The 27,266-nt window shown below is 48.9% G+C and overlaps 1 protein-coding gene across 1 annotated transcript; it reads left to right on the top strand.

The window, feature by feature from the left end:
• Positions 1 to 5,432: 5,432 nt before the first annotated feature.
• WNT9B (Wnt family member 9B) lies at positions 5,433 to 26,386 on the top strand. The gene is made up of 4 exons (XM_041398975.1): positions 5,433 to 5,840; positions 17,128 to 17,458; positions 24,566 to 24,831; positions 25,910 to 26,386. Exons 1-4 carry the CDS (start codon positions 5,433 to 5,435, stop codon positions 26,384 to 26,386), a joined length of 1,482 nt encoding a protein of 493 aa, XP_041254909.1.
• The last annotated feature ends 880 nt before the right edge of the window (positions 26,387 to 27,266 follow it).

The raw sequence follows: 27,266 nt of genomic DNA, 5'->3' as shown, positions 1-27,266 counted from the left end.
GGGATCTGGGGTCTTTGTGTGGGGTTCCAAGGAGAGCCTTTATTAACTCCTTTCTTGAAAGTGTCCAGGGCCAAAAAGGCAGTCTGCCAAAGCAGGGTTTATATAGAGATCTTGAGGGGTGGGTCAGAACACCAGGACCAATAGGGTGAGGGCAGAGGGGTGGAGCAAAGGGGAAGGACCAATAGGATACATGAAATCTGCATGAAACAGCAAGGTATGCTGGGAGAAGCTTTTTTCTCACCTTAACAGTGAGGTTGTTGCCTGAGGGGTTCTCCCTCCAGGGGAGAGGTGTGGGTTTTTTCCCAGTTTCCTCACATTTGGGGGAGGCAGTGCCATGGGACACCCCAGACTCTGAGGGAGTTGGGATATCAGGGAGTTCCTTGGGCCTTGCTCCTGAATTTTAGTTTTTATTGCTGTAAAGGTCCTCTGTGGTGCCTGGGCAGTGCTGCTGGCAGGAGCTGCAGTGGTGGGAAGGAGATGATGAATTACTGCAGAAGATCTGACCTGTCCCTTGGGATGGACAACTTCTGTGAGCATGACAGAAATGTGAAATATTGCTTAGCTCTTGGAGAAGGGAGCTGCCAACTCTGTGCTGCACAGAAGCCAAAAGGAAACTGTGTCTGAATTAGAGGGGTGGTGTCACTTCCCTGTCACCTCCTCCTCTCTGGGGTCTTACTGGGCAGCCTTTTCTTCTCCTGAGAAGGGAAGGGGCTTTTGTTTTGTGGGCTGTACAAGCCCTGGTGATTCCATAGGGTCCTGGACACCCTCTCTGGAGTGTGGGACCTGCTGCCAGGCTCTCTGAGCAGGACAGGGCTGTATGGACCAATTTACAGCTGACATGAGAAGGGTGGCATTTGCAAAGCCCTGGCTGGGAAAATGTGAGTATACATTTAATCAACACCTGAGTATCTGAAATGCCCATGAAGTCAAATCCAGCATAAGAGAAACATTGAGTTGGAATTTTTTTTTTTGCATTTGCATGAATTCCTCAAATGCCTTTTCTCCAAAATCTCACAATATTTGTGGTGAATCAAGTGAAGCCAGGTGGCAACTGAAATTGGATTAAAAAGTCCTTGGAAACAGCTTAGATAAAACCCCTATGTAGGTGTGAAGTCACTGCTGATACAGGTCCCTGCCCAGATGGCCACGGCACAGTGAACACAGCAACAAGCAGCTGGCTCAGAAATTATCTGCTTTGGAAAAAACATGGCCATTGTGCCTTGGGAAATGCCCCTAAACCTGCTGTCAAACCAGCACAGGTCAAATCAGCTCTGAAATAAAATAACTGAGCTGGAGAGGCATCTCCAATGACAATCCCTGGAGCACGACCCCAGGAACTGGGACATAGGAACTTGCCAGGACAGAAGACAGCTTTTCTTTCTCCAGGCTCACATTGGTTTTTCTGGCCTGGGAGCCCCATGGCAAAGCCTGAGCCCTGGAACAGTGAGAGCAGACTCACCCATTTGGGGAGACCCTCTCAGGTATTCTTGCTGCCCTCCTGTTTTCACTGATTTTCCTCTCCCCTGATGAGTTACAGCCTTGTTCTCCAGAGTCCCCAGCACACCTGAGCCTGAGCCCTGCCTCTGGAAAAGCCTTTTTATTCTCTTCCTGCTGTTGGAACACAGCCCTGAGGCAGCACAGAGCCACTCAGATTCCTGCTCTTGGACCTGCTTCTTGCCTTGTCCTCCTCCAGCTCTGTCTGTTGTCTCTCCTGACATCTTCTTTTCTTCAGCCACCAACTCATCTCCTCCTCCTCTGACCCAGCTCTTCACTGGCCAGTCAGGCTCCTGAGGTTCACTGAATTTCCCCACAAGCAGCTCCAGGACTGTGCTCCTCTCTCCTTGCTTGGAGACCTCCCCTCCCACGCTGGGCTCTCTCACAGCTCAGGCCAGGCAGGAATTATGGGGACAGGCCCTGCTACAGCAGCTGCCCAGTGTGGCATTCACATTCTCTGAAAAATCCCTTTGCCCAGGATTTTTCTCCTGGGAAAAAGGAAAGCAATTTTCATCACATTTGCTTCTCTGGAATGTGGTTGGAGATTGTTTATCCAACAGGAGATTGTTTCATTAGTTTCATGTGAATTGTTTTCACTTTTTGGCCAATCAGGGTCAAGCTGTGCTAGGGCTCTGGAGAGAGTCACAATTTTATGATACTATATTATATTAAAGAATACTAAACTATACTGTACTAAAGAATACAGGAAGGATACTTACTGAATGCTAAAAAGATAATAATGAAAACTCGTGACTCTTTCCAGAGTCCCGATACAGCTTGGCACTGATTGGCCAAAAAGTGAAAACAACTCACAGCAGAAACCAATAAAACAACTACCTGTTGGTAAACAATCTCCAAACACATTCCAAAGGAGCAAAACACAGGAGAAGCAAATTAGATAATAATTGTTTTCCTTTTTCTCTGAGGCTTCTCACTTTCCCAGGAGAAAAATCCTGGGTGAAGGGATTTTTCCAGAAAATGTGAATGCCACATCCCAGCTTCTCCCAGAGTCTGAAAAAAGGGCCCTGGGCTGCTCTGGAACCCAAAGAAGTGGGAGTGTGGTGCTCCAGAGCACACGGATCTGGACAGCAAGTCCCAACAGAACTGCGGGGGCTGCCCCATGACCTTCCTGGCCAAAGACACCAAGGCCTGGAGGTGACACTGGGGACCACAGTGTGCCGCTCTCCACGCGGTTCCACCTCAGGGGCTGCTCTCCTCCTGAGCTGCTCTTGGGATGTGGCTGGGGACATCTTGGCACTGTGGCTGAAAATATTCACAGATGTACAAATGCATTCCCTGGGGGGCTCTCAGGAAATGCTGATGTCCATAATTCCCTGATGCCCAGGCTTGTATCCTCTGCATAAGGTTGGGGTAGCAAGGAGTCAAAAATGAGAGCGTTATCAAAAGCAACCCCCTCTCCCAGTCATTCCTATACAATTTGCTGGAAAATGTGGATGTTTCGTCCCTGGAAATGTCCAAGACCAAGCTGGATAGAGCTTGGAGCAACCTGGGCTAGCAGAAGGTGTCCCTGGCCATGGCAGAGGTGTGAGTGAGGTGGGCTCTAAGGTTCCTTCCAACCCAAACCGTTCTTGATTCTTGGAAAAATAACATCAAAATTGTTTTTCATGCAAACATCCCTGAACAGAGGGGACAAAATCAGCAAATCTCTGTGTCTCACCTGATGAGCCCTGCCAAGAGCAGAGAATGAGAAAAGCTTTTCAGAGGGACACAGAAATGGAACTTTGCTGCTCCTTCAATATTTGGGCAACAAGGTTGACATGAGGCTGCAGCTGAGCAGTTCATGGGCAGTCAGGAGGGTCCTGGGACAGTCCTGGGTGTTGGGAAACTCTGAAAGGGCTGAAACAGTTACACAGCCCTTTTTCACCCCATTTTTCATGGTATCTGGTACTCCCATCTCACCCCGTGTGAAGCCACAGACTTTTGTGACAGTCAGCCATGCACCTTCCTCTGCTTCCCCTCCCAAACCACAGCCCTGCTCAGCCCCCTGTGCCACCAGGACCAGGGACACAGCCGAGCTCAGGACAGAGCAGGAGAGAAGAGCAGAGCTTCCTCTTCCTCCTGCAGCAGGACTGGTGTGAGATGGTGACTGCAGATATTGTCCCTGCTTACCTCAACCCCTCTCCTAAAATCACCAGTCCTTGACAGCTTATCTCTGCCAGCCAGAGGGACAGGGCTCGGGGATGCTGAGCCAGTTGTGGTGCCTGTGAATCCCAGACACGTTTAATGTTTCTCCCTCTGAAGTTTAACAGTGGATAAATAATATTTAATAAACAACCTTTAAACAAACTTATTCAGACAGGTGATGTCTGCTCAGATCTAATATTTTAAGAGTACTCATAAATGCTGGATGAGACTGATCAAATCTTGCAGTGTCTTCAATTAAGTCTCTCTCCCAGCACATCACTTTCAGTTTCACTGAAGGGTGCAGTACTTTTGAACTGTTGTTTCAAACAATCCTGCTGGGATTCTCTGCTCTAGGATGTGCTGGTTTGTCAGCCTCTCACAGAGTCTGGTGCCAGGCACCTCCCAGGGTCAGGAGGAGGGTGGGACAGGCAGCAGGGCACCTCCAGCTCAACACAGAGCCCTCCTCATCTGTTGGATTAAGCCTTTTTCTGATCTAGAGATGGGGTAACTGAGAGGCATTTAAAAAACTTTTACACCATTTTCAGTCTCATGGCAAGGGTGAGACAATACAGATGTTAGAATTCACGGCATCACAATTAAAAGCCAGCTATTTCCTAATTACAATATAAATCCATTCTCTACAAATCCATTTCCTACACTCACCCATTGCCTGGCTGGTTCCAAGTGCCTGTCTAGATCCTTCCACACCTGCAGCTCCACAGTCCTGGAGTTTTGTGGGAGTGTTTTCAAGGGTAGACATTGCACCTTTAACCCAATGGCCGCTCTTGGGGTCTGGAAATTTGCTTCTGAGCTCTTCTGTGAAGGTTTGTGTCATTGCACTTGGGTGGATCAGGCTGGGTGTTAAACCCCCTTCCCCAGGGTGGGATTGGGCTGGGTCTTACACCCTTCCCCTGGAGGAGGGATCAGGCTGGGTGTTAAACCCTTCCCCTGGAGGGATTGACTGGATGTTAAACCCCCTTCTCCTGGAGGGATTGGATCAGGCTGGGTCTTAAACCCCCTTCCCCTGGCGGGTTGTGCATCTGTAGGATGAGTGCCCTGAGAGATGTGGGGATCCTTGGGGGTCTTGGATCTGTGGCTTTGTCCAGGACTTGGCTGGACAAAGCCACAGCCATCCTTGTCTAGATTAGACAGCTGCCTGTCTTGGCATGGGAGGTTTGTCTGGAGCCCTCCAAAGGGTCTCCTTGCCCCCAGCATTTCCAGGAGATGTCACCTGTGCAATGCAGGTTTGGTTACACGTGCTGTGGGAGCTGGGATGTGTTGGGATCTACCTCCATGAACAGCAGAGCAGCGAGCTGGAGCACAGGGAGGGATGTGCTGCGGGCTGCTGGGTGCCCGGGCACAGCAGGTGCCTCTTCACCTCTTCCCTGCCCCTTTCCTGCCCTAACCAGTGCCCGAAGGCAGCGCTGAGCCTCGGAAAGGGGAAGTTCCCCTGCCGCACCCACAGCTGTCCTTCCATGGGGCACTGCGGGCATCCTGGAGCCTGGCACCGAGCCCCACCGAGTCCCGGGGGATGGAGGGATGCCGAGGGGATGGAGGGATCCCACGGGGATGGAGGGATCCCGGGGAGATGGAGGGATCCCGCGGGGAGGGAGGGATCCCGGGAGAATGGATAGATCCTGGGAGAATGGAGGGATCCCACGGGGATGGAGGGTTCCCCGCGGAGGGAGGGATTCCGGGGGAATAGATGGATCTCATGGGGATGGAGGGATCCCGGGGGACGGAGAGACCCAGCGAGGATAAAGGGATCCTGCCGGGACTGAGGAACTGCGGGGATGGAGGAACCCGGCGGGGATGGAGGGACCCGGCGCGGCGTCCCCGAGGGCTGGGGGTGCGGCGGGTCCCCAGGGAGCCCCGGGGGTTCCCGGCGGCGGTGGGACGGGACGGGCCGGGCCGGGACGGGCCGGGGCCGCCCCGCCTCCCGCTTAAAGAGCCGCGGCGCCCGGCGGCCCGCAGGAGCTGGGACCGGCACCGCCCGCACCATGCGCTCCGCCGCCAAGCCCTGCCGCATCCTCCTCCTCCTCCTCCTCCTGCCGCCTCCGCCCGCCGCCGCCTACTTCGGGTCAGCACCGCCCGCGGGCACCGGGGGCAGCGCGGGGCTCCGAGGGGAGGCACCGGGACCCGGGGCGGGGGACGAGGTGTCCTGGGCAGCTCGGGGTGTCCGTGGGCAGATCGGGGTGTCCGTGGGCAGCTCGGGATGTCCCGGGGCAGCTCGGGGTGTCCGTGGGCAGCTCGGGGTGTTCAGGGACAGCTCGGGGTGTCCGTGGGCAGCTCGGGGTGTTCAGGAGCGGCTCGGGGTGTTCAGGAGCAGCTCGGGATGTCCCGGGGCAGCTCGGGGTGTCCGTGGGCAGCTCGGGGTGTTCAGGAGCAGCTCGGGGTGTTCAGGAGCAGCTCGGGGTGTCCATGGGGAGCTCGGGGTGTCCCGGGGCAGCTCGGAGCCGTGGCAGCGTGGTTCCCCGCGGATGCTCTGCGGAGGGCGAGCAGGGGCTCCGCGTGGCTGCCCCGGTGCCCGGGCACGTCCCCGTCGCTGCGAGGGGGTCCCGGGCGAGCCGCGCACCTGCAGCGCCCGGAGCATCCCCCGCCCTGCCCCGGGCAGCGCTGGCACCGGCGGGACCCTCCCGGAGGGGCGGTGAGGGGCAGGGCGGGAGGGAAGGGGACACGGGGAACACGGGGGACACGGGGTGCTGGGGTCGCAGGAGCCTCCCTGAGCTCCCGACGAGCCCGGACAGAGGGGACCAAAGCAGGATTTACCGTGCAAGAGCGGGATGTGGAAATTCTGTTGGCTGGAGGAAAACTGGATTTCAGCCCCGAAGTGCGCTCCCGGTCTGCTCAGGGTGCGAATCAGCCCCTGGCGTTGATCCCTCCCTGCAGGCTGCCTCCCTGGGGGACAAGGTGGGAGGATGGGGCTGGCACAGGGAGCCAGGGCTCAGCGGGCAGGGACGGGGACGTGAAGGTGCTTCAAGGCAGCCCAGGAACGGGGCAGAGCTGCTGCTCCAGCCCGGGACGCTGCAGGGTCAGAATCACTCGGGCACAGCTGTCCCGGGGTTTGTGTCTTCCCCACACGGTTTAGTTTGCTTGTGATAAAGGCAGAGATGGGTTTGTAACAGGTTGGGTCAATGCAGAATTTCCCATGCAGAGTGTTCTGGGGTTATTGTCTTGTTTTCTGTGTGAGCTGCTCCTCAGGCGGATTTCCAGACTCTCGTGGCAAGCAGAGCTGTTGGTGCACACATCAGTGAGGGCAGAATAGACAGGAGCATTTGTAATTCAGTGATTGCAGCACTCGGGACTGGTCTGTGCTGCCTTGCACACGTGGAGGGTCCTGTTCCCTCTCCACTGATCCTCCCAGCACATGCTGGGAAGTGTCTGCTGGCTTGGCACTTCTCACCTAGGACACGACTGGTATTTCATTCCTGCTGCATAAAATAATCTGGATTTTAAATGTATTAATTGTATCATTCAGTCTAATTCACATGGAAGCATCTGCTGGGGGGCCTCCCCTTTCTCAGTCACTCAGTGTCAGCACTCACTCACTCCCTGAAGGGGCTGGGTGTTGGATTAAGCTCTTTTCTGACCCAGAGATGGGACAACTTTTATTCCATTTTCAGTCTCATGTGAAGGCCATGTGAGACAATGCAGATGTTATAATTCATGCTGTCACAATCAGAAGCCCACAGTTGGGATACAGGGAGAGTTTGGCTTTCCAGGCACAGGGATGTGCATGTGGCTGTGCCAGGGAAGGGGATGAATTTCTGCAGATAACAGCACAGAGCTGTCACTGACCACTGCTCAAGCTGGACTCTATTAAAGCAGCCTGAGTGATCCTTTGCTCTGTGTCAATGATTTATTTGGTACAAGCAGCTTTCTGTGTGTACAGGCACACAGAATTTTTTTTGTGCTTTATTTGGTTTTAAATGTGCTTTTAAAAAAATTTATTTGGTACAAGCACATGAAATCTGTGTGTGCTGCCTCTTGACCGTGCACAGCTCAGGATCTGAGGCTGTAGTTTCAATTTTCAGTGTGGGTTTTTTCCCTTGAGGGGTCTGGCACAGGTGTGTCCTGTGTATTCCCACCTCTTCTGAAAATCAAAAGAAGAAACCCAAGTCTAAGAACTCAATGGGTTTGGTGGTGATGAGCAGTGTGATACATGGGTGCTTTCAGATAGAAAATTGAGTTGATAGACTCGAGAGGAACTTGAATATTTTAGAAGGAAATGTTTGATGTGGCTTGGTTTGGGAGAAAAGCAATCTCACACTTAAATTATTACTGAACTGGAGGTGACCCTGGGTCAGTGGTCTGCTTCTAAGTTTAGCCAAAGAGGAGAGACCTAGGCATGTGAAATATTGGCTTTCCAAACACTTAATGGAGAAAACTTGCAAAGATGTAAGAACAAATGAAGGAGGCTTTTGGGTGGCGATGTGCAGAGACAGGACCTGAGCCCTTTCTGCTGTGGCAAAGGTGAAGTACTGCTGGTTCAAAGGGTGAAGGAAATGACAAGTTTGATCCATCAGGGCAAAGGTAAAGCATGAAGTGTATGGGATAGTGCAGCAAAAATGGTCCAACGGCCTGGCAAAGATGAAGCTCACCTTTAAATACAGAGAACAAAGTTTTGCCAGAGTGAACACAGCATTGCAATGGAGAAATGCAGAGAAACCCAGAATGGGTTGGTTTAGAAGAGACCTTTAAAGGTCAACCAGTGCCACCCCTGCCATGAGCAGAGACATCTTCCACTGTCCCAGGCTGCTCCAAGCCCCATCCAGCCTGGCCTTGGGCACTGCCAGGGATCCAGGGGCAGCCACAGCTGCTCTAGGCACCCTGTGCCAGGGCACCCCCACCATCACAGGGAAGAATTCCTTCCCAATATCCCATCTATTCCTGCCCTCTGGCAGTGGGAAGCAAAAAATTTCCCCAAAAATTTGTTTGTGTTATGATTTTAGGACAAAGGGGGATGTCTTTTAAATGACAGCAGCTGTGGGCAGAGCTCTGAGCCCATTCCCAGTACCTGGGGATGTGGCTCACTGGGGTCTGTGCACTGGCTTGAGCAGATGCTGGGTCACAGCGGGGAAATGAAACCCTGCTTTTAGGAGAGGGAGAGAAAAGCTCTGTGTGAAAGGTGGTCTGGCTGTTGCTGGGGTTGTGTTGGGCTTGGCTCTCAGGATGCAGGAATCCAGGAGTGTGCACTGTCCTCACCTCCTGACTCCCTTTGAGCTGGTTTTGCTTCCACCTTTGCTTCAATCCTCCCCCACCCTGCAGCCTCCTGTAAAGCATTCCCTCCTTTTCATGCTTTTCCTCTTCAGCTCCTCAGGTGGTGGGAATGTCTCCAGACCTCATTAAAAGCTTTAAGCCTCCTGTTGTCTCCTTGTTCATGTTTCACAAGGTGAAAAGGCATTTAGGATGTGCTGGAGGGCAAAGAGCTTCTCCCAGGGCAGAATCCAGAGCAGACCCACCCCAGGTAGGAGGTTGGTGGGAAGGTGGAAGTACCAAAGCTGATCAAAGCCTTCTCCTGGGGAGGCCTCTGTGGAGCAGGCTGGGACATGTCTCACCCATGGGCCAGGCTGGCCCCTGCTCCATGGGCAGATTTCTTTACAACTCACCCTGAAATACCTGTGGTGGCTGCAGAGCTGCCTGGCATCTCACAGGATGTGCTGGCTGGCCTCACAGCTCCTCTTGGTTCAGCCCTACCCGTCAAAGGCAGTGGGACAATTTTTGCTCATTTTGCTGCTGGAAGCATTTTTGGGGCTGTTAGAGGCCAAAAGCAGCATGTGATTTGCAGGGCTATTGAAGCTGGGCCTTGCATAGCTTTGGAAATGCATCATGTGTCAAATGATACCTTAAAGTAAATATGATCATCCCTAAAAAAGCTGTTCTCACATCTCCTGTATCCTTCTAGAGGTGTCCAGCAAGCCTTGGTTTCCATCCCATTAGCCCAGTTACCACATCCCATAATTTTCCTTGGTAAATGTCTTATTGCAGCATTCCCCTGATAAATCTGATGGACCAAACACACCTCAAATAGCTGGACATTCTGGTGTCCCGTTCTGAGTGCTCCTGGAAAAATTTCTGAGGAAATTTCTCTTCCTGTTGAGCTGATAATTAAATGCTGATATTATTTACAGGCTGCATCATTGTTCCTCAAAGGACAAATCCTCTTTCAGGAAGGTTTGCTACAGCATCACTGTTGTCATTGTCAGTCACACAGAGTACTGGGGTTTTAAAAAAGAGAGAGAAAGAGCAGAAATGGAGAGGGAAGGAAACTTCCAGCTGAGATCTGGGGAGACTGAGGATGGAGTCTGTGGTGAACCAGCAGAGGGGCTGTGGGGCAGCAGGTGCATTGCAGAGGGAAAGGATTTTCATAGATGAATTTTGATTCTCTTCAGCCCCCAGACTCTCTTTAGGCACTATCTCAGTGCAGCACAGGCTCTAAAAACCCATCTCACTGGATGCTGAGTGTTTCATGCCAGGAGTGCTCTGGGCAATGTGGCCAGTCCAGAGTTAGACTGAAAATCTGCAACGACTGCCCTGCAATGCCCTGGGCTGGGGTCAGCCCTGGAACTGGGATCCGCATGGAGATATTTCATGTGGCTGAGCTGGGAGGTGGAAGGAGTCAAACCAAGGGTGTCCAGACCGTGGGAACCCAGAGCAGGTGAGGGTGGAGAGCCCTGAGCAGGAGCCTGCCCTGGTCACTGCTCTCCTCCCAAACTGGCAGCTCTTCTGATGCAAGAATTTTATATCCTGTTCTCTGTGGAACTTCAGGAGAAATATTTTTAAAAAATGAGTCTGGACCTGGACACATCATCTGTTACTGCTCCCAGGGAGGGCTTGCAGCAAACAATCCATCTCGAAGGATTCTGACTCACAGCACCATGTGAACTCATCTGAGGTTTTAATTCCAGCTTTTTCTCATTGTGAAGAGCAGAAACTTGATAGAAAATCTGGAGGATAACAGGTATAGAGACACCTGCCTGAGGGGCTGAGATGACAGCTCTGAGGGAGGAAAGTAAAGAGCTTTGATATCAACTGTTAAATCTCAATATTGATTATTGAGATTTATTGTTTGGATGCTCTGGGGATTTCTGCCACCTCCTTTGCAGGCAGTGGGGGTACAAAGCAGAGGAACCATCCAGATTAGTCACAACAGTGCAACACTCCCAGGCCATCCTTTCTCCAGGACAGATGGGGAGCATTAAATTGTGCTGTTTCTGAAAGGATGAAAACTCTGTGTGACAGAGCTGCTGGGGACAGAGCAGAGCTGGGGACCTCTGTACAGGCCTTGGTTCCATCTGTCCTGTCCCACGTTCTCCCAGCCCTTCCTGAAGCCTTCTTGCAGCTCTCTGTGGGGTGCAGATATTCCTGTGGAACATGAAAGGCCCCTGAAATCAGATATGGAGTCCTGTTGTGGGCTGCTTTGATTTTCTCCTGACTTGGGAGAGGTAGGAAAGGCATATTTTTACTGGTTTTTAAGACCTTTCAGATCCAGAGGACATTGGGCATTGCACAGGAACAGGCTCTCATTAAAAGTCTCTTAAGAAGCTGGAATGTGGCTGGAAGGAGATTAAAGGAAATAGATGAATTTAGCAAAGGGCTTAGACAGAAAAGGAGAGAGAAATAAAGTTGGAGATCCTTATTGTTCTTTCAGATTGCAAGCAGGTGTGCATTAATTCAAAGAGTTCACTTTCTTTGCTGTATGATCTGTAGATAATAAACTCTAAATCATCCAAAGCCATGCAGTTTGCCTGACTGCAAATATCTGCATATTTTATATTTAATCTTGTACAAATGTTTGCATGCTCTGATCTCCATCAGATCCCGTGTTGGCTCTGCCCTGATGAAATACAGTTGTGGTGGGAGCCTGCAAAGCCTCCACTGCAGGGCAATCTCTGGGGCTGTCCTGGCTCTGAGAGTGGCTTCTGCTCCCAGCTGTGCCCCTGCCACCTGCATGGCCTTGGGCACCTCCTTCAACCCCTCTGCTGCTCGTCTGGGTTGAAATTTGTGTGAGAGATGAGTTCTGGGAGCTCTGTCTGTGCTCTGACTGTGAGACTCCTGATCCTGGCAGCTTCCAAAACAGCGACGGAATTATTGATGTAATTTATTTAATTATTTCCTGCTGACATTGCCCTACCTCAGGGGACAAGTGTGAGAGTTTGCACAAGGGAGGCTGTCATAGATGGGTGTGTTCTGGGTAGCTTTAGCCCCTTGGATTTACCAATTTACTGCTTATTTCATCAGCTGTGTTCTATCCATCTGGTTATTTCTGACCTCCTTTTTTAGAGGAAAATCAAGTTACTCTAAGTGTTGCAGCTTCAGAAATTCAACAACAACAACAATAATAATAATAATAAAACCACCACCAGCAATAAAAACTACTACTACGACTACTACAAAAATAAAAATAAAATTAAAAAAAATTAAGTAGGTTTGCCTGTGCAACCAACTATTTGCAGGAAAATCAAGTTACTCTAAGTGTTGCAGCTTCAGAAATTCAACAACAACAATAATAATAATAAAACCACCACCAGCAATAAAAACTACTACTACGACTACTACAAAAATAAAAATAAAAATAAAATTTAAAAAAAATAAGTAGGTTTGCTTGTGCAACCAACTATTTGTGTAGGATGCTGTATTACTCCTTTCAGAATTTAAAGTGTTGCTGGATCAACTTTTAGGAAGAGTTTTTCCCATGAAGCTTTTGCTTTGAATGGTGAAAATGATGAATTAGACTCAGTATATCTCTGTATGTGGTCCCAGGCTGTATTTGTTGTGCATTATTGAAGTTACTCTGGAAATGGAAACAAATTCTTCAAAGGTTTTTTTTTTTTTTATGTCTTTCTTCTACAAATATCAGCACCCAACATCCTTCAGAGCCTGGAGAATGGCAATGCCACCTTCTCCCAAATCCCAGTGGTGGGCCAAAGGAGCTCCTTGGGATAATCCCTGCCCAGGACTGTAAAACTCAGGCCAAAAGTTGAGGTGGCTTCACTGCCTTCACCAATGTGAAGAAAAATGTGAAGACAAAAGCAGGAACAGAAGCAGGGCAGCAGACTGAGATGCTCCCTCAGAATCTTTTCCAGCTTCTGGCAGTCTGCACACCCAGAATTTCCTGTGCCAAAGTGTCTTTGTGTTTACTGGTCCCTCTAGGACTTTGTCTTCCATGGTTTGTATGAACACATGGATACTTCAGCATTCCTTGTGCCCTGCATTGAGAAGGGCTGCAAGTTTAACTATAGCCTCATTTATTTTAAGTCTAAAAATTAATAAATTATCACAATTCCCCCTGATTCTTCTGTTTTAGAGATCCAAATAATCTTTACTCACTTGCAGCCAGTCCTGCTTCCACAGCCCTGTGTTCTGCTATCCTTCTTCTCCTGGTGGGAATTGTGGAAGGTGTCCAGCCTATCTTACACAAGTTTTTGGAAATCTGTCAGCTGTAATGTCCAAGCAGGCACTATCATCTGTCCTGGCTCTGTGTGTGCAGTGACTCCTTCATATTCAAGAGGCATCACCACCTTCCACAGAGGCTGTGCTGACTCTTCTCCACTCTTCTGTACTTAACCTCAGCCCACCAATTCTACTCTGGTTTTAGAGTTTCTCTGAGCTTGTCCAGGACAGCTCATCCCTGCTTTGTGTCATTCATCAGATCTCTTGTAAATCTTGAAGATCCCTTTGCCACCTTTTCTCCCTTTCACAGAGGTTTCAGCAATACCTTTGCACCACGTTCTCCTGGATGTGAATCCGACACCCCTGGGCTGTGGTAGTTTCTGGGATCCCCAGGACAAAGGAGGAATGATTGAATTTAACTCTATATTTTTAGAAGGCTAATTTATTGTATTATGATATGATATTAAAGAATACTATATATAAACTATAAAGAACTATAAAGTAAAATAGAGAAAAAATACAGACAAAAAGTATAACAGAATGAATGATAATAAAAACTTGTGACTCTCCTCAGAGTCCAACACAACTAGATGGTGATTAGTCATTAAGTAAAAATAATTCACATGAAACTAATTAAAAAATAACCAGTTAGTAAACAATCTTTAAACTACATTCTAAAGCAGCAAAAACAGGAGAAACAATCAAATAATTATTATTTTCATTCTACTCTGAAACTTCTCAGCTTCTCAAGAGAAGAAATCCTGATGAAGAGATTTTTCAGAAAATATCACAGTAACACTGGGCTACAGAAAACCTCACAGTCTTGGCTTTACAGCTGCACTTGAAATTCATCAACAAACCTGGGGGTGCTCAGCAGCCTTTAGTGAAACTGTGTCTGCTCAAGGGCTGAATTTCTGCCTTCACATTCACCCCATGGCTCTGGCTGTGCTCTGCCTGCTCTCCCTGTCCCCAGGAGAAGGGATTCTTGGATTTTTGGCCAATATCCTGGGCCCTTGGGATAAGGAAGTGTAACGGCAAGAGCAGTGAGCAGTTATCTTGCAGTTCTCTGTTTTTTTCCCAGTTGAGGTCAGACGCTGGGACTCCTCTGGAGTCAGAGCCACCCTCTGCACTGAGCTCCTGCTGCTTCTGAACCCCTGGGGCAGGGAAGGGCTCAGGGCTGATCAGCCTTTTCCAGAAGGGGATCTGAACAGTCACTGAAGCCACTGCTGCTGTCTGAAACACCTGACAAGGGATTAAAGGTGTTTTAGCTGGAGTTTAGGACACTAAAATTAGGATGGACATTGGCAAGGGGGGAGATCTTTTTGTTCTGGAGGGGATTTTGGGGAGGTAGGATGCCTGGCATGGGTGGCAGGTCTGTTGGCACATGGCCAGTCAGGAGTTTGGTACTTGGAATTTGGGAATGTAACAGCTGTGCTTTCAAGCAGTGAGTGATTTGTGTTGTTATATCAGGCTCTCAAACTCCTCAGTGACACCTCCCATTCCTTATTTCCTCTCTCTGTGCCATGAACTTGCAAAAACTTGGGTGCCTGGGAGCACAGACACTGCATGGCAAAGGGAGAGGAGCCACATTCCCACTCCACTTGGTGACAAGTGCACTTTTCTGGGATGTCAGTGCTGGAATCCCACCAGCAGGCAAAGTCCAGCTTCTGGTGAGGGTTGTTATTCTAGCATAACAGCAACACCTCTGCTGAGCCCAGCATTGTCCCACTGAGTTGGGTGCTGTCAAAACAACCCTAAATCAGACTTTTGCTGATCTCTGAGCCTGCCCATGCAAATGTTGGCACATCTTGATCTGGAGCTTCAGAGCTTGTGCTTGTGCTCCCAGGGACATCCCAGCCCGTGGACAGGTTGGGTCACCGGTGTGTGTTGGGTTTCAAGCACCAGGGTGAGCCAGGCAAAGCCCTCAGGCTGGTTCACCACGGGTTGGTCTCAGTGCCTTGGGTCAATCTCGTGTCCCTCAGGGCATTTCTGCAGCTCTGCCTTGAGCAGCCCCTGGGCAGGGTTTGGGGCCAGGCAGGGCTCTGTGCAGCCTCAGCTGCTCTCTGAGGCTCATCAAGGTGTTAATTTGAGTTTCTTGGGCTAGACCTGGCCCCAAAGCTCTGTCTCTGTTTCCAGCATTGCCTCTTTATGTCTTGGGTCACTGGGACATCTCTGTTTCTGTCCCCCAGTTCAGCAGTGACAATGGGAGGGGGAGATTCTTCTGACCCACTCAGTTCCGAGGTTCAATCCTTGTGTGATCCACAAGGGTTCCAAGGTTCTTGAGTAGTTTTCAGGTCTCTGGGTACGTCCAGGTGTTCGTTAATTGCCTTTGCTCTGAATTACAGATGTGTGAGCACATTTGGGGATTGAGGCTCCTGTGGGAATGGGTACAAGGTGGGATTAGGTCAGCAGAGCTGTGCTCCAGCTCCTGTGCCTGGACAGGCTGGGCTGACTACAGGGAGATCTAGAAAACAGCTCAGAAAGAGCTCAGGAACACCCTTTACTCATCTACAATGTACAGGGGGGACTCAAATCACAGCTGCAGTGCTTGACTTGCATCCTCCATCATGAAGGAGAAGTGTCCAAAGATAAAGGTTCCTGAATATTTCCATTGATCTGTCTGGTTTGGGCATTTCTTGGGGCAGACTCTGTGAGTCTGGGTTTGGGAAGCAGGTGACATTCCTGGTCAGTGCTGCTCCCAATTTGCAGCCCCCAAATCCTGCATCAAAGTAAAATAATTTCTCTGTGATTTCAAGCATCCTGAATATAGGAGGTAAGATGAGTTTTGCAAGAGAAATATTGTCTTGCCATGGACAGTGAAACCATTTGTCTCCAATATTTGTGACATTTTTCAGCTGAATTGCATTAACACATAAATGCATTGCTGTTGCATTTGGCAGGACATTTTTATCTGACCTTTCCTGTATCTTTTTTCAGCAAGGATATATTTTCCAGCAAAACTCATGCTTGTGGAGGAAGGTGGTCACTGGTAACATCCTCCCAGTGGCCTTTCCAAGCTGTGGGGTACCAGGCCCTGGGAATGATCTGGCTCCTGCCTTTAGGAGCCACACAGAGCTGTGACACAGTGAGCAGCAGCCAGGGCTCTGTGTGTGACACTGCCTGTGCTGTGACCCAGGAATGGCTCTTCTCATGGTCTCTCCATGGAGCCAAGAGAACTTTCCCTGGGGCTGCTGGTGACAGCACACATGGCTTTCTCATCCTCCCCATGGCATCAGTCTGGGACTTTGCCCTGGTGTGTGGTGGGAATAGGACACCAGATCTAATCAATCTGTATTGATTAATCTTCTGAGCTGGTAAAATGCTCTGACCTGCAGCTTCCTGAATATCCTTCCCTTCTTCACTTTTTCCATGATGGTGATTTTAGAATCATCACAGAATCCCAAACTGGCGTGGGTTGAACCTTTAAAAACCACCCAGTCCAGTCCTGTGCCATGGGCAGGGGCACCTCAGGGTGGCTCAGAGCTCCTGCCCAACCTGACCCTGAATGATCCTGTTGCCTCAGGTTTAGCTTTTGTATTTTTCAGATTCTGTGCTCCTTTAGTGTGTGGGTCTGGGCTTCACATGAGGGGATGGTGAGCTCTCTGCACAGAGCAGGGAGACAAAACAATTCCTGATCTAGCTGGGGACCAAGGACAAATGATCCAAATCTCAGGCCCAAGAGCACAAACAACGTGGGCTGAAGAGAGAAAAACAAGAAGGATGGGACTGCATGGGCTAAAGCTGTAGGTGGACAATTAACTGCAATATGAAAATGGACTAGCTGTCTTCACAGAGCAGGGAGACAAAACAATTCCTTCTCTAGCTGGGGACCAAGGACAACTGATCCAAATCTCAGGCCCAAGAGCATAAACAGTGTAGCATGAAGAAAGAAAAAGAAGGATGGGACTGCATGGGCTGGGGGTGTAGCTGGACAATTAACTGCAATATGCAAAGGGTCAGAGCTTATAAAAGTGAGAGACCCTGTGAGCAGTGGGGCATTTTGTGACCATTTTGGGTTCACCTGGTATGTAGCTGCCCAAGGCGGATCCATTGAGGCCTCCTAATGAATCCCTGCTCCTCTAATCTCTGTTCCAGGTCAGCCTTCTCAAGGCATCAGTCCCAGGCATATCTTCCCTACCTCACCTCTTCTCCTGCTTCTTTCCTTCCAGCCTGACCGGGAAGGAAGCCCTGACCCACTTCCCCTCGCTGGGTGCCCCGGGGGGCTCCGGCCCGGGCAAGGGGCACGTGAAGCAGTGCGAGCTGCTCCAGCTGTCCCGCAAGCAGAAGCGGCTGTGCCGGAGGGAGCCGGGGCTGGCGGAGACGCTGCGCGACGCCATCCGCCTGGGGATCCTGGAGTGCCAGTTCCAGTTCCGCAGCGAGCGCTGGAACTGCAGCCTGGAGGGCCGGCCCAGCCTGCTCAAGAGAGGTACAAGGTAGTTGGTGTGCCGGGAAACGCTGGCTGCAGCCCCTGGGGTCTCCCAAATTAAATCTCACACGATGCCATGGTAGAGACAGACACAATACAAGGCAACACACTCCATTTCCAGAAGGCTTCAAACTGTATTTATAGCTTTTTATACATTCTTACAAAACTCATAAGTTTACACTTTACTCACTTTACTCAAACAAAGTGCTTATTGGAATAGGCAGTTGCAAGTTTCTTTTATTTATCCTTCTTTCTTTCTTTGTCAACGACCTTGGTAGGAAATTCTTTCAGGGGTAAACATGGATTCTCTTCTCAACCTTCTCTCTGGCTCACAGAATTCACTGTAAAACCTCTTCCACTGTTGGTGTCCAGGGAAATTCTGGCTGCAGCCCCGGGGTGTCCCAAATTAAATCTCACACAATGTCGTGGTAGAGACAGAGACAATACAAAGCAACACACTCCATTTCCTGAAGGCTTCAAACTGTTTTTATTATGGCATGCATGCTTTTTATACATTCTTACACAACTCATAAATTCACACTATACTCTTTACTCTTTACTCAAACAAAGTGCTTATCGGAATAGGCAGTTGGAAGTTTCTCTTATTTATCCTTCTTTCTTTCTTGGTTTCTATATCAAGGACCTTGGTAGCAAGTTCTTTCAGGGGTAAACATGGATCCTCTTCTCAGCCTTCTCTCTGGCTCACAGAAGTTGCTGTAAAACCTCTTCCACAGTTGGTGTCCAGGGAAACTCTGGCTGCAGCCCCCGGGGTGTCCCAAATGAAATCTTACAGGAAGCAAAGTGACAGGAGTGCTGAGATCTCTGTTTCACCCAGTGATGGAGCTGGGCAGTTTGGGCTCCTCTGCCACAAAATAAGCCTTGTCCTCATCTTCCCAGCATGGTTTGCCAGGGATTGGGAAGGGAGAGGAGGTTCACATCCTTGGCTGGTGGCTGCTTCTCCGAGAGCAGAGCTCCTTACTCTGAGCTCCCTCCTCAGCTGGGGTGGTGCTGTGGGAAAACAGCGTCAGTTAAAGGAAAACAGGGTCAGTTAAAGAAAAAAATCCCTTTAGTGCCTTGGATATTCATGTATGTAAACCTCTGTTGTTTTCAAATACAAAAATTAAACCTATTTACTGTTTAAAGCTAATTATTTGCATGCAGACATCTCAGTGCAGGTTGACAAATCTCTCCTAAGACTCTTTCACATAAATTTGGAGGAATTTGGGCAGAGTGGACAGAAGACTCACTGGGTTTTTGTTTCCCAAAATGCTTTAGATGAAGAAATTGTCCTGTAAGGTCTGGATTTGAGGTAGAAGGGAACATAATAAATCCTTCCAATGCTTAAGAAAAATACAATGAAGATGGACACTGAAATTATTTCTTAATAAAAATTCCCAGAGAATGCATATAGGGTTTGCCAGACCTGTCCTAATCCAACCAAAGCCTGACTGGTACAGAGCTCCAGCCCTTCAATAACTTCTATTAGCACTTACTAAGCTTCAGCTTCAGATTTATTGAGTTTCAGTCCTTTGATAATGTTCAGCAACTTAATGCTTTTAAAAAAGGGACCTGAAGAAGCCAATATTAGATTTGATGAAAATCGATGCTAATTTTAATTAACATTGGGATCGAAAATTTGTAGTGCTTCCTTTTAAAAATATAAATTTCTATTACATTAAATATCAACTTAATATTTTATTAAGTCAGCACATACAAGATCAGATTTTTTTCATTGCAAGGCTCTACTGTGAATTTTTTAGCAGGTGGTGGAAGGAGCTGTTCATGATCATTTTGAGTGTCTTTCTCACATCTGCACCTTCATCAACCTCAAAGAACTTGAAAATGACAATTGAATAATCCTCATCTTCAAATAGCTGGAAAACATTTAATTATCTGGCAGTGGCATGCCTTAACATTTCCATGGGCTCCTGACTGACAAAATAAAATATCACCTGTAATTTCAAACCTGTTTTGGCAGATGGGGATAAGTGTTTGAAAACTTTTATTACACAATCTTAAGGATCAAATGATGATTTAATACAGCCAGGTATGCTGTGTGCACCCCCTGTGTGACAGGACACTTGGCTGGGAGCAATTATTAGTTCTCATTTTCCTTTAGCTTGCAAAGGGGTTTGTTTCTTTCATAAAGAACAAGAACATGGCTTTCAGCTGCCACTTTTTATCTGTTTGTGACATTTGTTGGAACTTTCTTGGAAATTGTTGGTCATGCAACTCTCCCCTGTCACCCAGGTAGAGCCGAGGCATTTTAAAAATGCTTAAATCATTTGATATCTCCATGGTCCAAGAGAAGAAAAATGAAGAAAGATACAGATTTTTAGCAGTCCTAAATGGTCTTAAGAGTGCAAGAGAGTGAAAAAGGTCCTTCCCAGTGAGATGGGCCATTTTTGTAACAGGTGAAAAGCCACATTCAATTTGCAATCCCAACTGACAAACTTCTGTGACTGATCTGTATCATCAGTGCTTTTCCTGCTTCTAGAGATGCCAAAAAACAAACAAACAAAAAATAAGCCAAGGTTTTCTGGCTCTTGAAATGCCAGATTTATTCTACCAGTCTGCACCATTTGTTGCTCTTGATAGTTCTCTGGGTACAACTGGGAAACTCCTTTTGCATAACCTGCAACCTTTCTGTGGCACTTATGACAGCTATTACTCCTCAGTGATCCATGAAAAATCCTCCTGTATTCCTTCTCCACTTCTTTAAAGATCCATGGAAAGAATTAAATGATTTCAAGCCACCTTGTTACACAGGGGCAGTTGGTGTCTTTATAAAAATATGTAAAGCAGTGATGCCCTTTTGGTGTCCTGGGTGTGCCATTAAGGGCTGCTGGAAGTCAGGTGAAGCAGGATTTAATCTGAAACAACTCAGTGATCTGGGAAATAAATACCTTCAGCAGAGAGGTCAGAGCCAGCCACTCACAAAATCCTTCTTGGGAAATGAGTGCTCTGCAATCTTCCATCCCTTAATCCATTCCTTTGCCTCCTGCTGGTTGGACTCTGACCTTCCAGCAGTGGTTTCACTGTTGTCATGAGGAACCCAGGAATGGTACAGCAGAGGAGTGGTGACTCACAGACACAGAATTTCCATGATGGGAGATTTGGAGAAAAAAATTCTTCTGAGCAAAATGCCCCGAACAGCTGAGCATTGGAGCCAGCCCTGCTTTGAGCAGGAGGTTGTTCTGAAGACCTCAAAAGTCCTTCCATCCTAAATATTTCTATACTTCTAGAGCTTTTTTTGGTTTTGCTGCTGTTTTCAGAGAGATGCCTCCTCCACCTGCTCTGAAATGCTCACACTCCTTCACTACAGCATTGAAAACTCTGACCCTGAGCATCTTTCCTCTGGCAGAGTCACCCCACAGCAAAACTCCTCCCATCACAATTTTCCCTGTGGTCTGGAGCACACCACAGCACACAGCAGTGGTGCCATTGCAGCAAAAGTCCTTCTGTATTTATAGGCTGCAGAGCTAAGAAATCCTGCTGGAGAGCTCAGGGCAAGGCTTGGACACATGGAAGGTCCTACCAGAGGGAGCTGGTTTGCTGCAAATCCATCTGCAAATCCTGAAATCCATCTGTGTGCTGGATGTTTGCAGCCAAACTGCCCAGCAGAGACATCTGCACCCTGGTGTTCTCCTATTAAGTTGTTTTTCCCGGGCCAGTTCTTATAAGCCCTAGAAAAACACCCAAGGATAGCTCAGCTATTGCTTTGGGGGCATAAAATAAGCAGGATGGCTTCTGCTGCGGTGTTAGAAACAAAAAAGGTTTAATAAAAGGCAAAATAACAAACAGAAAAACTCGAGCCAGGTACAGAGGTCTGCCCCTGGTAGAAACACTTCACAAAAGCCCCTCTTCTCTTTTGTTCTGTTCTTCTCTATCTGATGGTTCAGGCGGGACTTTTTGGCTTCTATCCAATTAGATGTTCTCTGGGGTTTGGTGAAGTCCCTGAGGCCCTATGAGGTGGCTTTTCACCTAACAGTTGAAAGAAACTTCTGGCCGTCTTTCCTTTTTTGGGGGACAAAGGTTAGTTTTGCCCCTCTGTCATTAGGGGGCACATTCCTACATTCCCCCTGCACCGAGAGCTGCAGGTTGCATTCTGTCCCTGAGACACTCAGTGGGGTCAGGGGAGTGACCTGTCCCCAACCCAGGCCCCGAGAGCCCAGAACTGGCTCCAGGCCCCACTGCCTCTGGTGACAGGAGCTCTGTGGTCACTGTGGGGGGAGACACAGCAGGACACATGGAGTAGCCTCTGTTCAGATCCCAAATTGTGCTCCTTGGAGCTGATTGCTGCCAGTTGTGGTGTGTCCTCCTGAAAATCCAGCTCCAGCAGCTGCTCTGCCACACTTCCCACAAGGGCTTTTACTTCCCTCATTTGTTTTGTGAATTAACAATTAAATGGTGACTGATTCCTCATGACAGAGTGGAGGGAACCATCTCAGATTTTTCAGACAAGTATTTGGCAGCCTGGTGACATTGAAGCTTTGTTTGAAGGAGAAGGAGATGTTTCAAAGTCTGCTGGGTATCTGCAGTTGCTGCTGTCTGCAGTGGCCTGACCACAGCAATGGCCTCTGATTTCCAGTGGGCTGAAAACTGGCCAGGAAAACATGGGGAAACCAAAGCATCTGAAATAGCAGGAGCAGTGTGGTGATCCACAAAGTCAGATTTAGCAGGGGCTGCGGAGCCGCCGGGGCCTGCTGGCTCCTCATGGCATGGGAAAGGGCCTCCGGAATGCTCTCCTCACCTCTGGGATCAGCGTGTCACAGAGGATGTTGGGAATCTGGTAAGCATTTGGAGATTGGCTGTTGGAGTGATTTAGCAGATTTAGGATCTCAAGTATCAGTTGTCCTCTCTTAGCTCCTTTGGAGAGGGTCAGACACTGTTTGAAAATGTGTGAGCATTATGCTGCCGTCCACAGCCAGCATTGACCACGTCCCATTCCAGCTTTTACAGAACTTTTGGTGGTTTTGGTGACATTCTTTCATTATCTTTAGAGTACCCTGAGAAATTTTGTAGAGGATCGTCAACCAGAAAGATTAATTACAAATTATTGCCCCAGTGGTTACGGCAACCAAAATGTTGAGGCAGGAAGCAGATTGTTGGTTGATCTCCTTGTCTCCTTCATATTTCCCTACTTCTCCCCTCATGTCCATGCTGTTGGTAGATCTTTATCTAAAATTCTGCAATGCCAAAGAGCTCCTATGAAGTCTATAGAAGTTGCTAATGAAGCCTCTCCATTATGTTAATGATTAGCCACATTTTTCATTCTTCTTGTTGGCACCCACCAGGAGAACTCTTTGTCCTGCTGTCTTGGTCATGATTATGGTGGACATCACTCAGATTTCAGCACTCAGTGTTCTGATCCACTATTACAGCTGGACGGGAATTCTCTGAGGGAACAGAAAGATGGGGAGATTTGAGGTTGGACTTGGTGAATTCTAGAAGTGGTTTCCAACCTTCGCTCCAGGCAGGGCTCAGTGCAAGTCTAGATCAAGTCTCTGTGGTTGTCTCTGTCTCTTCCATTATTGGGGAAAACAGATTTTCCTCCTGATGTGGAAGGAAATCTGGAATTTTCCCATGTGGAATATTTGTTTGCTTCATTATGTTTTCTTCCATGCAATGTATAAGTGCTCTATCTTCTATAATCCAAATTTTTTTCTATTTTGGCTGATCTTATCCATTCCTGCACTCAGAGGTATTGATCAGTCACCTGTCTCTCTCTTCCTTGCACTAATTCCTAAATTTTGGACTTGTTAAACAATTTCACATTAATAGTTCTTTTTCTGCAAGTAAACTCTAGAAAAAATATTAAGATTTTCCCCAGGAATGAAAAAGAGAAGAGGCAAATATAAATAAATAAAAATATTTTGGCATTTGGGTCAGATTTGTGTCAATCAGAGTTTCTGAAACTTCTGTGAGGCTCTTGGGATATCCCCATTCCTGTCTGATCTCATGGCTCCACACTGAATTTTCATTCAGCCGCTGTACTTTGTTTCCTGGTTAAAATCTCATAGTCCCACCATGACCTCAGGGATTGTAGCTCAGCTGAGAATCGTGCTTTGGGGAGGAGAACAGCTTCAGAACACACCTCCACAGTCACTGGGCGTAGATAATTTACAGGAATTCAGAAAATCCACACACATGTGTGAGTTTTTCTTCTTGCCAAGATGTCCTTCAGCATGGACCCCTTCCCACTCCAAATACATGTGGTCTTTTCATAGAAAATACCACTACAGTCCCAATTTAAAACATTTTTAAATAACAGGTTGGATTTTGGGACACTTTCTCAGTCTCTACTACAGATTTCCTGATTTTATGACACAATGTGATTTCAATGATGGTCTGTAATTGCACCAATCAGCTCCATGCTGGGGACAAACAGAGCTTGGTGGCTGTCACTTTTTGCAGCTGGATGTTTTCCCAGCACTGTTTGTCTGTTGCCACCCTTCCTTGTGCACACTGAAGAGTCATGGGTGAGACTGGGCTGTCACTACACCAATGACTTCAGCCTCTGTTCTATCGACGCAGCACGCCCCCAGCCCGGGAATAATGTGCTCTGACTCCATGGTTCAGGAGGCTGAACAAATGCTTTATTAAGCTATATTATATTACATTATATTATTATATTATAACTATACTAAAGAGATACTATACTAATACTATATCACACTACACTGTACTAAAACTACACTAAAGAAAAACCCGTGACTGTCTGGAGTCAGCTTTGACCCAATTGGCCAATCAATCCAAACAACCATCACCAGAATCCAGTTAACAAATCACTCTCGATAAACAATAAACAATAACGCATTCCACATGTGCAAAAAAACAGGAGCAGCAAGTAGAGATAAGAATTGCTTTCCCTTCTTCTCTGAGGTTTCTCACTGCCTTTCCCTAGGAGAAACCCTTGGGAAAGTTGTGCCTGCTGCTCTCTGTGAAGAGAGCTGCGGCCACACTGTTCCTGTGCTGGGGAAGGTGTGGGAGGGCCGGAGGAGTTTGGTCTCTTGGTATTTCTAAATAGTGTGCTTGGGTTTAGGCAGGAGAGGTGGGGAGGTGCCTTTCCTGCTCTTCCCATCTCCCAACCCTTCTCCCGTGCAGGTTTTAAGGAAACAGCCTTCCTGTACGCCGTGTCCTCGGCCGCCCTGACGCACTCGCTGGCGCGGGCATGCAGCGCGGGGCGCATGGAGCGCTGCACCTGCGACGACTCCCCCGGCCTGGAGAACCGCAAGGCCTGGCAGTGGGGCGTCTGCGGGGACAACCTCAAGTACAGCACCAAGTTCCTGAAAAAGTTCCTGGGGCAGAAGAGGATCGGCAAAGACCTGCGGGCCAAGGTGGACATCCACAACACCAACGTGGGCATCAAGGTAGGAGCTGTGCTGGCGGGCTTGGGATGAACTTTGGACGCAGCGCAAGTCTTCCAACCCATCCTGTGTGTGAGAGGGATTCTCACTGCCCTGCTCACAAACCAGACTGTTCACCTGTGTGTCCTTGTGGTGCTGAGAGTCCCTGGGAAGTCTTCTGAGCTCCTGTGTGAGGAGATGCTGAGTGGCAGAGGAGCATCCTGTGTCCTCCAGTGGTCCCAGGCTGGGTAACAGGGAGACACAGCACAGTGACAGCTGTGAACCTCCACAGCTGAATGACTCCAAGGGTTATGCCAGGGCCAGAGGGGGTTCTGAGAACAGCTAGAGTTTAGAGCTGGTGGCATGTGTGTAGCAGATTAAAGACTGAAACTCTTGAGATAATTATGAGTCTGCTGGTGACTTGCTATGGAACGAGTCTTGTCACAGCTTTGGGTCAGAGAGACCATCAGATTGAACATTTTTACCTATAGGTTACAGGCTACTGACACATCATTGTCTTCCATTTACTGAGTCAAATTGATTGTTTAATTAGAGCACTGTCTTCATTCGAATGCACCTAAAGGAATCCAGCATGTTGGAGATACTCAGTTTTACGATTGACTACTCCTACTGTGCCAAGCAGAATTAATAAGATCTTATTTGGTGTTTGGCTGGCTGTCCTCAGGCTATCCACTCTCTGGCTCACCTGTCAACACTGTAGCCATTCCTCTGCTTTGGTGGGAGGTTTTTCTTGGTGTTTTTTTTTTTCTTTTGGTTGTTTTTTGTTTTTTGGTTTTTTTGTGTGTGTGTGGGGGGGGGGGTTTTGTTTGTTTGTTTGTTCGGGGGTTTTTTTTGTTTTTTCTTTTTGTTTGTTTTGGTTTGGCTTTTTTTTAAAATTTTTTTTGGGGTTTTGTTTTGGGGTTTTTTTTTTGTTTGGCTTTTTGTTTTGCTTTTTTAAAATTATTATTAACACTTTTTCCTCCACAGAATAGAAATAATGCCAATAAAACTGAAGTCCTTGCAGCTCTCAGTGATCTGAGATGTTGCCTCTACCAGAACTAGGTCCTGGCAGCTAATAACCACCACTCTTCTTCCTCACCAGGCGGTGAAGAACGGCCTCAAAACCACCTGCAAGTGCCACGGCGTGTCCGGCTCGTGCGCGGTGCGGACGTGCTGGAAGCAGCTCTCTCCTTTCCATGAGATCGGCCGGCTCCTGAAGCTGCGCTACGACGACGCCGTCAAGGTCTTCAGCACCAGCAACGACGCCGTGGGACACTCGGAGCTGGCAGGGCCGCACAGACACGGCCACTCGGGCAAGCAGCCCGCCCTGCCGCGCCCCACGGACCTGGTGTACGTGGAGGACTCGCCCAGCTTCTGCCGGCCCAGCAAATACTCCCTGGGCACCGCGGGCAGGACCTGCTCCCGCGAGGGCAACTGTGACAGCATGTGCTGCGGCCGGGGCTACAACACCCAGAGCCGCCTGGTCACCTTCTCGTGCCACTGCCAGGTGCAGTGGTGCTGCTACGTGGAGTGCCAGCAGTGCATGCAGGAGGAGGTGGTCTACAGCTGCAAGCAGTAGGGACAGCCCCGAGGGGCGAGGCGAGTCCAGGGGAGCAGCAGGGGGACAGGGACACGGCTCTCTGCTGCGGGGTCAGGACAAAGGCGAGCACCAAATGCGTGCTGTGCTCCTCCAACCTTGGTGTTGAGATGCTCCAACCTCTGTGTTCAGGTGCTCCAGCCTGGGGAGAGCCCCTGCATGAGCGGGGAAAACCAGAGGTTTTGTTGGGTGTGGGGTCAGGAAGGAGGGACAGAGGGCAGGGTGATGTGGGGACAGCAGAAACCCTGATGCAGCCACAAATGTCTCTCAAGTTCAAACTTGTACTCACCTGTGTGGGAAGATCCTCCTTCTGCACCCCTCAGGTGCACTCTTGGAGATGCACTGGGGTGGTGATGTTGGGACACTGAGGGCTCTGGATCCTGCAACTGCAGAGAAGAGGATTAAGGCACTGGGAAGGCAACAACCAGAGACTGGCCCCAGGTGTGGCAGGGTCAGCCGTGCTCCTGCACTGAGGCAGAAGGACTCTGGCAGTGGGGATTGCCAGTGCCATTCCCTGGGAGCTGGCTGAAGCCTTTCTGCTGCCAACTCACCGACACACTGCTGAATAATCTCATTTGGCTCAGGAATTGTGCCTCAGAAATACCAGCTTACAAACAAAGGGAGCTCCCCTCCATCACCTCCCAGGTCTGTGGTTTGGATATTGGACTCTAGGTGCATTTTAACCTTGCTGTTCCTGGTCACCTGGAATTGCTGCAGTGACAGTGTTTGAGCCATGGGAACTCAGATAAGGGCTGTGAAGTCACCCCTCTGCAGCATGTGGCCTCCCAGGGGGTATTTACTGGTGGTGATCCAGGGTGATGATGCCAGTGATGCATCTCTCTTCCTCCTCCTCCCCAGTCAA

This window comes from Onychostruthus taczanowskii, unplaced genomic scaffold, assembly GCF_017590055.1.
Source record: "Onychostruthus taczanowskii isolate IOZ18803 unplaced genomic scaffold, ASM1759005v1 scaffold151, whole genome shotgun sequence".
Lineage (NCBI taxonomy): Eukaryota > Metazoa > Chordata > Aves > Passeriformes > Passeridae > Onychostruthus > Onychostruthus taczanowskii.
Note: the sequence above shows the minus strand (reverse complement) of the source record. Positions and strands in the feature narration are given on the sequence as shown.

What these genes read in the sequence shown, in the direction of transcription:
- WNT9B (XM_041398975.1), top strand. Translation starts at nt 5,433, where the DNA reads ATGGAGGAACCCGGCGGGGATGGAGGGACCCGGCGCGGCGTCCCCGAG. An exon ending in GCCCAGCCTGCTCAAGAGAG is followed by an intron (nt 17,459 to 24,565) that starts GTACAAGGTAGT and finishes TCTCCCGTGCAG; the next exon opens with GTTTTAAGGAAACAGCCTTC. An exon ending in ACACCAACGTGGGCATCAAG is followed by an intron (nt 24,832 to 25,909) that starts GTAGGAGCTGTG and finishes CTTCCTCACCAG; the next exon opens with GCGGTGAAGAACGGCCTCAA.